This window comes from Callithrix jacchus, chromosome 8, assembly GCF_049354715.1.
Source record: "Callithrix jacchus isolate 240 chromosome 8, calJac240_pri, whole genome shotgun sequence".
Taxonomy (NCBI): Eukaryota; Metazoa; Chordata; class Mammalia; order Primates; family Cebidae; genus Callithrix; species Callithrix jacchus.
The window spans coordinates 138319194-138331923 of NC_133509.1; the positions used below are offsets into that span (position 1 = coordinate 138319194).

Below are 12730 nucleotides of genomic sequence, written 5' to 3' on the forward strand. Positions count from 1 at the left end.
ACCATCTCTGTTGCAGGTGACAGAAAACCCAGTCCAAACAGGCTTAAGTATAAAAGAGCTGTTAGTTCATATAACTAAAAATAAGTCCAGGGCTACAGTCAGGGTCCATCTGCCTCCGCTCATCAGCAGTAGTTCCATGATTGAGCTCGGCACCCTTAGACATAACTTCCTCCCACACACAGCTGTGCTCAAGCAGAAGCCCTCAGGTTGTCTCCTTGATCTCTGTAAGACCTAGAGTTGCTTCCACCAAGGCTAAATTTAAGTATTCTTGCTGCAGAAAAAGAATGGAAAATAATGAAACAATAAATTTTTGTCTTTATAAGACATTTGTTTCCAGTTCTACTCCAACTGTATAAATTCTCTCAAGTCAGAGGGCAGAATTCTCAAACAAAAATGCAGGGACAGAACCAGGCACGGTGGCTAACAAGGCCTATAATCCCAGCAGTTTGGGTGGCATAGGCAGAAGGATCAGTTGAACCCAGGAGTTCAAGACCTGCCTCAGCATCACAGTGAGATACCATCTCTACAGAAAATTTAAAAATTAGCTAGGCATAGTGGCACAATTCTGTGGTCTCAGCCACTCAGAGGCTGAGATAGGAGGATTGCTTAAGCCCAGGAAGTTGAGGCTCCAGCAAGCTGTGATAGTGTGCCACTGCCTTCTAGCCTGAGTGAATAGAGCAAGACCCTGTCTCAGAAATAAAAATTTTAATAAAAATGTTTTAATGTAGGAACAAGCATTTTTTTCTTGATTTTAAACACCTATCTCCCTCATGTTGGGGATGTCAGAATTCTAATGGCTTATTGATTAACTAACCTGCTCTGTTAGGAGAATGTTTATGGAACACCTGCTCTGCAGGCTTTCTGCTTATACTCATGGGAGGCACATTGACAAGATTTCATGCTGTGTTTTCAGGGACGTCCAGCAGGGAGGGTCACTAGGATACAGTGGGCATGCATGAGCTAAAAACAAGTGATTTAACTCAGTGGGAAAGTTGACCAGATAAGACTTCATGGAGTTGATGACCTTCAGTTTTGAAGTGTGAATAAAAAGATACCAGTTCTCCATACCAAAAGAATAACTTCTGCAAACATTTTTTGACCTGGTGCTTGGCCAATTGGCTGCACATCATCAGGAAGGCCAGAAAGTCGAGTTTCTGGAGGGAATGATAGAAAGCAAAGCCTAGAGAGATGGCAGGAGCCAGACTTCAGGGGCCTGGGGATGTATATTCTGAGTCGAGGAGACTGAACTTTATTCCAAAGACCTGGTGTTCTGTAGAAGGATGAGAGATGAGTGACAAGGTCTGGTTTATATGTTAGAAAGTTCTCAGCTGTAAGGTGAATAGATCAGAGGTGTTGGGGCAAAGGCAGGGGGCCCAGTAAAGACTAGGAGTGAGGCTCTGTACTGAGGCCCTTGTGGTTGGAAGTGGAGCAGGTGGGCCACCTGAAGGGCAGCTAGGAAGTTGACACCAACAAGATGTGGTTAGTCTGGGTATGGGGAGTAAGGAAAGGAAGAGCTTGCCAGCTTCCAGGTTTCAATCCTTCTAAAGCATTTCTGCAGAAAGACTCTGGAAGAGCTGTATTCCTACTTACCTTAAAGGAAAGAAACGGCCCTTGAATTCCAAGGACATGATGACTGAGCTGGAATTCCAAATAATGTGTCCCAGTGAGCCTCCTGTGGATAGTTTTGTCCGGTAGCTGTGTGTGTTAGGTGAAACTGCAAACTTCTAGCCACTCTGTCTTACCATGTCTGCAAATAGTTAATTTGTTCTGATGAATTTGCCCATCTTGTAGAAGGGGGCTCTGCTGACTGTTTTTTTTTTTTTTTTAATCATAGAGTAAATGTCCTTTGAGTAGGAAGGCCAGACATGGTGGCGCAGGCCTGTAATCCCAACACTTTGGGAGGCCAAGGGAGGCATATTACTTGAACTCAAGAGTTCAAGACCAGCCTGGGCAACATGGCAAACCCTCTCTACTAAAAACGCAAAAAATTAACCAGGCATGGTGGAGCCCACCTGTATTCCCAGCTACTTAGGAGGCTGAGATGGGAGAATAGCCTGAGCCCAGGAAGTTGAGGCTGCAGTGAGCCACAATCACACCACTGCACTACAGCTGGGTGAAAGAGCAAAACCCTGTCTGGGGGAAAAAAAAAAATACCAAACAACATAGTATACTCATGTAGCAGCTAGTTCCTATACCTATAATTTTATTAGTTCATTTAAAATACATCAGTGTGGGCTGGGTATGATGGCTCACGCCTGTAATCCCAACACTTTGGAAGGCCAAGGCAGGAGGATCACTTGAAGCCACAAGTTTAAGACCAGCCTGGGCAACTTAGTGAGACCCTGTCTCTATTAAAAAAAAAAAAAAAAAGGTAAATAAAAAATAAAATATGTCAGTGTGTTTTGGGAACATGTTGGGAGCATAGCATGCTGATATATTCATTTTACCACTTAGATTTGAATTGAGGCATCTCTTAGAATAGATTTTATTTTGTGCATACCTCAGAGGATGCTGCCCCTCCCATAGAAACAGATATTCAAACATGTAATCTGCTCTTTTCTTTTAAGGTAATACATTTTTATGATTACTGTTTGAAAAAAAAGCAGCTACAGGTTAGCAGTTGCTCTAGAATCTCCAAAACAAGCACAGGTGATTTTTATTCTTTAGCAAAAATGAGATGTCTTGGGAGGAAAGTATGTGCATTACACACAGGTTGCTCTGTGGTCACTGCTCCTTCATACTGTGTTTCTGCCTCTGCCTGAACCCAAACCCCTCCCAGCCTGACAGAAATGTTCGCTTATGCAGCTAGCCCTGCCTCAGTTTGTTCCACATCTACCTGTCGGCTGAGACATCAGAAGTCGATGTCCATGTCAGCCTCTGGCCACCCCAAGATGATGTTACCTCCAATAGACAGTGAAGGAGATAACTTCAAGGCTATGTAAGAAAAATGCACATTCTTTGTGAAACTAATGTGTACCCACTGCTTCTTAATTTTGTGCTGTGGATTTTATAGTCTGAGATTCTGTTAGTTATCCACAAGGTGTCCTCCTCCTATGTGATTTTAGTTAGCACATCTTGTCTCATGGTGTCCTCAGTTGTGTGTGTGTCTTCGTGCCTTTGCATACTACAAAGTATGTACGAAGTTCCTGCTCCTCCCAAGTTGCTTTCAGCATGTGGAATTTTATACGTATACCATTTGTGTACTTCCAAAACTTTTTAGTTGCCTGTTCTTCAGTCACATCTGCATATCCTTTATTTCTTTCGCATTGGCACAGTTCTCTGTGTATAAGCAATTTCAGAGGGAAGCAAAGGGGAAAAGTGTGAGTTAGCTGTTCTCTGTCCTAGAATTTCCCTGCATTATTTTGTCCTTGAAAATATCTATAATACTGCTCCCTTAAACTCCATGAAGCTTTGTCTCATTATGTATTGTTCTGTTGGTACCATTTCCCACTTAACTTACCTTTTGCTCCTAAGTCCTATAAAATATCCCTTGGATCTGGATTTATTATACCTGATTTTCTCCACTGTGTATAAAAGGTATATTGTCACTGTAAATTTCTATATGTCATGTTCTGAGAGCTTCTTATTTTCTGGTCTCATAGCACTGTTGCTGATCAGAGAACTCCAGTTGCTTCAACACACAGTATTAGCAGTGCAGCCACCCCGGATCGAATCCGCTTCCCAAGAGGCACTGCCATTCGTAGCACTTTCCACGGCCAGCCCCGGGAACGGCGAACCGCAACATATAATGGCCCTCCTGCCTCTCCCAGCCTTTCCCATGAAGCCACACCATTGTCCCATACTCGAAGCCGAGGCTCCACTAATCTCTTTAGTAAATTAACTTCAAAACTCACAAGGAGGTAAGTAGTGGTTTTGTGGTTTTGGAGTGAACACGTAGAGCAAAAGGAAAAATGCATTTTTTTGTTGTGTGAAGCCACTACTGCCTGGATGCTTTTCAGTCTGCCTTCAGCTCATGGTTTTCTGGTTTTATATACATCTAACTTTATACTTTAAAACCTTTAAAGTAGAAATTACAGAGCTCAGAGTCCTCATAACACTAAAAGTTAACTAGCATTTAGGAGGTTTTTGTTATTGTTCTTTATTTACTGTTCCTTTTGCCCACGTATCTATCTGCATGGCGTGTTCGTTGTAGTTGAGCAGGCAGAACTTGAGTTCTGGTGTGGGTTGGGGCCTGGCACTCCGTAGCAGTCAGCAGGAAAGACCATGTATGTCTTTCATAATCATCTCCAGCCCTGGAGGAGAGAGACAGCTCCTCTTTTCTCACTTAATTGTTGTTAAATGGCAATAAATTTCTTAAGAGTCCAAATCTTGAAAATTTCTCTCTCAGTCTTAGTAATTTATATTGAGAGCAAGTTAGTATCCTTAAATGGTATCGTTTGGAGATAAAAATGTCTGATTTATTCTCAAAAAATAAAAAATTATTATCTTTGTATAAAATGCTCCATGATTCTTGGCTGGTGGTCCTGGAAATTTTCTAAAATGCTCCATGTGTCTAGTAGGCTAGCATTTTGGACCTCAGTAAACTCATTTTTTTAAGACAGAGTTTTGCTCTTGTTGCCCAGGGTTGAGTGCAGTGGTGTGATCTTGGCTCACCACTACCTCCACCTCCCAGGTTCAAGCGAGTCTCCTGCCTCAGCCTCCTGAATAGCTGGGATTATAGGCATGCGCCACCACGCCGGCTAATTTTTGTATTTTTAGTAGAGATGGGGTTTCACCATGTTGGTCAGGCTGGTTTCGAACTCCTGACCTCATGATCCACCCGCCTCGGCCTCTCAAAGTGCTGGGATTACAGGTGTGAGCCACTGCACCTGGCCCTGGGCCTCAGTAACCTCTTAAGTGTCCTTTGAGATAACTTCATTTCCATAACCTTGTGTACCTGTTACAAAAGCCTAGAAATACTAGCTGTTTCAAGAGGAAAAAGAAAGGATACCCCTTTGAACCATAAACAATTAGTAAAAGGTACCTTTCCAAGAAGGAACCCAGGAACCCAAGAGCCCCTGCAGTTTCAGGACTCCCTAGAAGAAATTTTTTGAAATTAAGCCTAGCTGTGTATCAGTCTGTCTGAGATAATCCTGCAGGTTTGCCTGGGGCAGACCCTCTTATTTGTCATCTGTAGCTTACAGGACAGCAGTAGCAGTCTTTGCTGGGTCTGAAATGATCAGTTCCCTCCTCTATTGTTCTGTATTCCCTATGGCCTGTAGTCTGTTACTTCATTTCACACCATCTCCATTATATAAACTGTAAGCTAAATATTACTTTTCAATCTCTGTAATTTCCTAGTAATTTTATATTAGATCAATCATCTGAAACTTCGGTGAGTCACATTAAAGTCTATTGTACTTGTTATTAGGACATGGAATAGACTAGGGAGTCCTTTCTTTCTTTCTTCCTCCCCTCCCCTCCCCTCCCCTCCCCTCCCCTCCCCTCCCCTCCCCTCCCCTCCCCTCCCCTCCCCTCCCCCTCCTCCCCTCCCCTCCCCTCCCCTCCCCCTCCTCCCCTCCCCTCCCCTCCCCTCCCCTCCCCCTCCTCCCCTCCCCTCCCCTCCCCCTCCTCCCCTCCCCTCCCCTCCCCTCCCCTCCTCCTCCTCCCCTCCTCCCCTCCCCTCCCCTCCCCTCCTCCTCCTCCCCTCCTCCTCCTCCCCTCCTCCTCCTCCTCCTCCTCCTCCTCTTCCTCCTCCTCCCCTCCTCCTCCTCTTCCTCCTCCTCCTCCTCCTCCTCCTCCTCCTCCTCCTCCTCCTCCTCCTCCTCCTCCTCCTCCTCCTCCTCCTCTCTTTCCTTTCTTCTCTCTCACTGCCACCAAGGCTGGAGTGCAGTGGTGCGATCTTGGCTCACTACAACCTCCATCTAGCTTATGGAGGATTTCTGACATCCATTAACATTAACTACAAGTCAGATGCGTCAGGTTTCTATTTACCCTCTTACTCACTTCTTAGCCCATTTATTAAGCCACCTCATATCAGACTTGTCAGAACAGAATGCGCTAAAAGCTTTGCTAGGTTTGGGGCACCCATCCATGACCAGCCAGCAAGAGAGACAGTGAGTTCAACCTGAGAAGAGTCTGGTGACTCTCAGAATAAATCATTCCTTCCTGGCTGGACACAGTGGCTTATGCCTATAAATCTCAGCACTTTGGGAGACAGAGGCCGGTGGATCACTTGAGGTCAGGAGTTCGAGACCAGCCTGGGTAGCATGGTGAAACCCTGTCTCTACTAAAAATACAGAAGTCAGCCATTTGTTGACACATGCCTGTAATCCCAGCTACTTGGGAGGCTGAGGCTGGAGAATTGCTTGAACCCAGGGCACAGAGGTTGCAGTGAGCTGAGATTGTGCCACTGCACTCCAGCCTGGGCGACAGAGTGAGACCTTGTCTCAAAAAAGAAAAATCATTTCTTCCTTTCAGGGTTATGCCATGGCCTGTCTCAGACCTCTCCCTCCCTAGCTCCTTCCTCAGGGATTAGGCTGAAATGAAATCTGCCTCTGAAACTTGGGTGGTAGTAGATGGAGCCAGACACTGTTCACATGGCTGTTCACCTTCCCGTCCTTGCCTAATATCAACAGGTGTTTTCCCCTCTGAGCCCCAAGCACAGGGGGAGTGTGCAGCCCTGAGGCTTGGCTAAGTTCAGAAAGGGCAGCTTCTTGTTCATCCACTTTGTTCTGTACTTGTCTCTTTAAATAACCCCTTGCACATCATTAAAATCTTTGAGTTTATTTGTCTTCTTTATACTCTTTTTTCAGTCATTTTAAGACTAGCATTGATTTTATTACATGTATATAATGGAAAAAGGAAAACAAGAGTGTCATTGATAAAAATATAGCTACCTCTTTTTTTTTTCTTTTGGAGATGGAGTCTCACTTTATCGCCCAGGCTGGAGTGCAGTGGTGCAATCTCAGCTCACTGAAACCTCCGCCTCCCAGGTTTAAGTGATTCTTGTGCCTCAGCCTCCCAAGTGGCTGGGACTACAGGCACCCACCATCACGCCTAATTTTTGTATTTTTAGTAGAAATGTGGTTTTGTTATGTTGGCCAGGCTGGTCTTGAACTCCTGACCTCAAGTGATCCACCCGCCTCAGCCTCCTACAGTCGGTGGCTTGAGCCACCGTACTCAGCTAAAGCTCCTTAGCTTATTATGTGCTAAGGTAGATGTCTATATATAGAGATATAGACATATTCATTTTATACATATAAATATGCATGTACATCATATATGTGCATATTCTATGTATAAAATGAGTATATATCATATATACACATTTATATGTGTGAAATGAGTATATTACTATACACGTGCACGCGTGTGCACACACACACTAATCTTCATAATCCACCCCATTTTATAAAAGAAACTGAAGTTGAAGTTGGAAGACATTAAGGCACATATTTTTAAAAGCATCAGGGCCTGTTACAGTGTCTCACGCCTGTAATCCCACCACTTTGGGTGGTCAAAGGAGGTAGATCACTCGAGGTCAGGGGTTCAAGACCAGCCTGGCCAACATGGTGAAATCCCATCTCTACTAAACATACAAAAATTAGCCTGATGTGGTGGCACACGCTTGTAATTCCAGCTACTTGGGAGGGTGAGGCAAGAGGATGGCTTGAACCCAGGAGGTATAGGTTGCAGAGAGCCAAGGTCACACTATTGCACTCCAGCCTGGGCAACAGAGTGACACTCTGTCAAAAAAAAAAAAAAAAAAAAAAAGTGCCGGCTGGGTGCAGTGGCTCATGCCTATAATCCCAGCACTTTGGGAGGCCGAGGCGGGCAGATCACCTGAGGTCGGGAGTTCAAGACCAGCCTGACCAACATGGAGAAACCCTTTTAAAAAAAAAAGTATCAGGCACTTTTTAGGCACTACACTGTGCTTCCCTTAGAAAAGACAGTTGCAGACATGACAGTTGAACTATATTTATTTCATATATTTGAATTAAAATTGGAGACTCAGGCTTCTTGTTTAAAAAAAATTTAGGTGGTCATCTTATTTACAATGTCCAGGCTATTTCCGCCCCCAAATTTTTGCAGAAAGGTAGTCTTTTATCATACCTTGTTAAACTTTATTAACTGAGGTCTGTTATCTCCCTTAGTGCTATACCTAATCAGCTATTGACATTTTGTTCTTTCTTTTTTTTTTTTTCCTGAGACGGAGTTTCGCTCTTGTTACCCAGGCTGGAGTGCAATGGCGTGATCTCGGCTCACCGCAACCTCTACCTCCTGGGTTCAGGCAGTTCTCTGCCTCGGCCTCTTGAGTAGCTGGGACTACAGGCATGCGCCACCATGCTCAGCTAATTTTTTGTATTTTTAGTAGAGACAGGGTTTCACCTTGTTGACCAGGATAGTCTCAATCTCTTGACCTCGTGATCCACCTGCCTCGGCCTCCCAAAGTGCTGGGATTACAGGCTTGAGCCACCGTGCCCGGCCGACATTTTGTTCTTAATCAAAATCCTTGCTAGAGTGGTTGAAACTTATTCTCCTTTAGCAATAATTGCTAGGATTAAAATTGCAGTGCCTGAAAGGCTTAAGTGTTTGTATTTAGATGCTGCAAGGGAGATTCAGTGTGGCCAGGTGTGAAGAGGGCTGGAGTCAGGAAGCCTATACTCTGCTTGGAGAGGACATGGCTTTGGAGAGCTGTGGGCCCTTTGCAGTCAGGAGCAAAACTCTCTCCCCTTGGGATCAGGCCTGGCCTTGCTAAGAGGCTTCAGAGTCACCCATACCTGCAGGCAGAACAGCCAGGGACACGTGCAAGTGCCTCTGCTCTCAGGTTAATCCTTGTTGCCATGAGCAGAGTGCGAGGCCTCCACCTGCAGCTTTCTCCTGCCTCTTTGTACCTCAAGGGATTGTAGGAGGAAAAGATAAAAAAAAGCACTCCTATAGTAGTTGACCAGTAACCCTGATTTTTCCCAGGTGGAAGATGAGGAAATGGACAGGCACCCTGGCTCACGCCTACAGTCCCAGCACTTTGGGAGGCCAAGGCAAGAGTATCACTTGAGCCTAGGAGTTCAAGACCAACCTGGGCAACATAATGAGACTCCATCTCTACATACTTTTATTTTTTCTTTGAGACAAAGTCTTGCTGTGTCGCCCAGGCTCGAGTGCAAAGTGGCACCATCCCGTCTCACTGTAATGTCCGCCTTCCAGTTTCAAGCAATTCTCCTGCCTCAGCCTCCCAAGTAGCTGGGACTACAGGTGTGTGCCACCATGCCCAGCTAATTTTTATATTTTTAGTAGAGACAGGTACCACCATGTTGGCCAGGCTGATCACAAACTCCTGACCTCAAGTGATCTGCCCGCCACGGCCTCCCAAAGTGCTGGGATTACAGGCGTGAGCCACCAAGCCCGGCCATTTAAATTAAAAAATGGCCAGGCAGGTGGCTCACGCCTGTAATCCCAGCACTTTGAGAGGCCGAGGCGGGCAGATCACAAGGTCAGGTGATGGAGACCATCCTGGCCAACATGGTGAAATCCCATCTCTACTAAAAATACAAAAATTTCGTGGGTGTAGTGGCACATGCATATAATCCCAGCTACTCAGGAGGCTGAGGTACAAGAATTGCTTGAACCCAGGAGGTGGAGGTTGCAGTGAGCCGAGATTGCACCACTGCACTGCAGCCTGGGCAACAGAGTGAAACTCTGTCTTTAAAAAAAAAATAATGTGTCCATCTGAGGAAGTTTAATTACAGCTACTGTCAGTATTTACTGCTAAACTTTTTCTTGCTTTTTTGATATTTCTAATTAAAAGATCACATACTCATTTAATTACCTGTAATAATTTTAATTTTTCAACAAATGTCAGCATTTCTTTGTTGATTGGCCAGAGGAGGAACCCTGCTTTGTTTTTCGTTTTCTCTCTGTAATTGATTAGATTTTCTGTTTAATTTGTGCAAGTTGTTTTTGTTAATTTTTTTTTTTTTTTTACTTAATTTCTTTTAGAAACATGTCATTCAGGTTTATCAAAAGGTAGGATTTATATATGCACATTTATTTTTCAATCCTCACTCCCAAATGGCTTCTGCAATTAACATCAGGTTTGGCTTTCGGCCCCGTGTTTTCCTTATACACTAAACTTTCTGCTGAGAACTAAAAACTTAATTCCTTGAAAGGAAACTGGAAAGAAATAGATTAACTCTGTCAGGCATTTTAAAGGGACTAGAGCACCCGTGCAACAAAAGGCTATGCATGCTCTGTGTATTTTCTTTCTTTGGTAGAATTATTTAGCATCCAAATAATTCTGTCTTTATACTAATAACACTTAGCATGCTCCTGTTTGAAGAATGAGATGCTCAGTAACGTTAATGTACAATAATGATTATCCCCAGGCATACAAAAGGTAAGTAAGTGGTAATTGTGTTATCTTTATTTCACTCAGGATTGAATTAGCAAAAGGCTTTAAAATGACAAGAAAATTAGCTAATACAGAAAACAAGCATAAAATTCAAAGCTACAGCCTTCTTTGATGTGGCTTTTTCAAAAATGTGAACAGCTGCATAGCAGAAGTGTTTTAATATTTTCAGAATTGAAAGCCACTTTCCAGCAACCACTAAGAAAGAGTATGTCATATCTTTACTTAAAGTACTGCAGTAAGTGGTGTTCTGATTTTATTAATAATTTTTAGGCCAGGCGTGGTGGCTCATGCCTGTAATCCCAGCACTTTGGGAGGCACAGGTGGGCAGATCACTTGAACCCAGGAGTTCGAGAGCAGCCTGGACAACATGGCAAAACCCCGCCTCTACAAATAATACAAAAATAGCTGGGTGTGGTAGCGTGCATCTGTGGTCCCAGCTACTGGGGAGGCTGAGACAGGAGGATCAACTGAGCCCTGGCAGGTCAAGGCTGCAGTGCGCCATGATCATGCCACTGTGCTTCAGCCTAGGGGAGTGAGACCCTGCCTCAAAAAACAAAAACATATTTTCTGATGGTGACTATCGAGAGACCAAAACTGTTGCTTTCTTAATGCACACATGAGGCAGGAAGTCTTTCATGAAGGATGACGTTGTACCTCTGCCTCTCAAGTCCCCAGAAGGCCACTCTACAGGTCAAAACTGTGGGACAAGGAATTTCTTCTTGATGGCAGTTCCATTCTGTTATTATTTTTTAATTGATCTTCCCATTTGTCTGATTTTTCCTTGGACAGAACAGGTAATAACTGCATGTAGAGTCCATTCTAATAGACTCATTGGCTTTTAATTGGAAGCCCATTGTACTGTGGGGAGCAGTTAGAAAGTGAGAATAACACCATTCTGAGGCCGAGTGTGCTCAGGCTGAAGAGCCACCAGAGTGCCTGCTGTGCATGCATGGTGTGCAGTGTGGGGGCTGTGTGCAGTGTTCAGCAGTGTGTACAAAGTGTGGTGTGTGTGCGGTGTGCAGCAGTCTGACGTGCAGTGTGTACGGAGTGTGGCGGTGTGTGCAGTGTGGCGTGCAGTCTGCGGCAGTGTGGCATGCAGTGTATGTGGTGGTATGTGTGGTGTGCGGCAGTGTGTGGTGTGTGGCAGTGTGGTGTGCAGTGTGTGGTATGTATGGTATGTAGCAGTGTAGCGTGCAGCATGTGCAGCAGTGTGGCATGCAGTGCATGCAGTGTGATGTGCGGCTGTGTGGTGTGTGCAGTGTGGCATGCTGCGGTGTATGCGGTGGTGTGGCATGTGGTGTTTGCAGTGGTGTGGCAAGCAGTGTGTGCAGCAGTGTGTGGCTGTGTGGTGTGCAGTGTGTGCAGCAGTGTGTGCAGTGTGTGGTGTGCAGTGTGTGGCTGTGTGGTGTGCAGTGTGTGGCTGTGTGGTGTGCAGTGTGTGGCTGCGTGGTGTGCAGTGTGTGGCTGTGTGGTGTGCAGTGTATGCAGTGTGTGGCTGTGTGGTGTGCAGTGTGTGTAGTGTGTGGCTGTGTGGTGTGCAGTGTGTGGCTGGTGTGCAGTGTGTGCAGTGTGTGGCTGTGTGGTGTGCAGTGTATGCAGTGTGTGGCTGTGTGGTGTGCAGTGTGTGGCTGTGTGGTGTGCAGTGTGTGGCTGTGTGGTGTGCAGAGTGTGGCTGTGTGGTGTGCAGTGTGTGCAGTGTGTGGCTGTGTGGTGTGCAGTGTATGCAGTGTGTGGCTGTGTGGTGTGCAGTGTGTGGCTGTGTGGTGTGCAGTGTGGCTGTGTGGTGTGCAGTGTGTGGCTGTGTGATGTGCAGTGTGTGGCTGTGCGGTGTGCAGTGTGTGGCTGTGGTGTGCAGTGTGTGCAGTGTGTGGCGGTGTGGCGTGCAGTGTGCAGTGCATACAGTGCAGCGATGTGGCATGCGGTGTGTGTGGTGGTGTGGTGTGTGGGTCAGTGCAACGTGCCATGTATGTGGTGGCGTGGCGCGTGGTGTGTGCAGTGTGCAGCATGGAGCAGGCCCCTGTGCGCAGCCCTGCAGTCTTGTGGAAAAAGGAAGCACTGGCTCAGTCAAATGAGAGGAAGAGTTTTCATAAGCCCAGGTGGTGACTGAAATGTGCTTTGGTTTTGTTCATTTTATGGTGTTGGTGTTGGTATTGGTGGTCATGTACTGGCATGTAAGATTTCTTTTCTCTTTCCCTCTTCTGTCTGCTTCTACATTCTGTTCATTGAGACTTCCAACTGAATATGAGAGGAACGGGAGATATGAGGGCTCAAGGTGAGGGAAATGATTTTTACTTAACATTTTTTCCAGGTATTTACCTCATTTCTGTGGCAGAGGCCACACTGTGTTCTGAATATTCCCTACTGTATTCCTGCTGTCAC

At 45.4% G+C, this 12730-nt stretch overlaps 1 protein-coding gene across 31 annotated transcripts in view; it reads left to right on the forward strand.

Moving 5' to 3' along the window:
* Positions 1 to 12730, forward strand: part of MARK3 (microtubule affinity regulating kinase 3) — a 124839-nt gene that overhangs the window by 94747 nt on the left and 17362 nt on the right. For 8 of the 31 annotated variants that reach the window (XM_035261612.3, XM_035261616.3, XM_078335828.1 and 5 more), the window contains 4 exons: positions 2780 to 2938; positions 3603 to 3860; positions 9940 to 9966; positions 12579 to 12623. In XM_035261612.3, the coding sequence (XP_035117503.1) occupies positions 2780 to 2938; positions 3603 to 3860; positions 9940 to 9966; positions 12579 to 12623 (489 nt within the window). The remainder of the gene's footprint in view (positions 1 to 2779; positions 2939 to 3602; positions 3861 to 9939; positions 9967 to 12578; positions 12624 to 12730) is intronic. The other 23 variants (XM_035261619.3, XM_035261623.3, XM_078335823.1 and 20 more) reach the window with 7 other exon arrangements.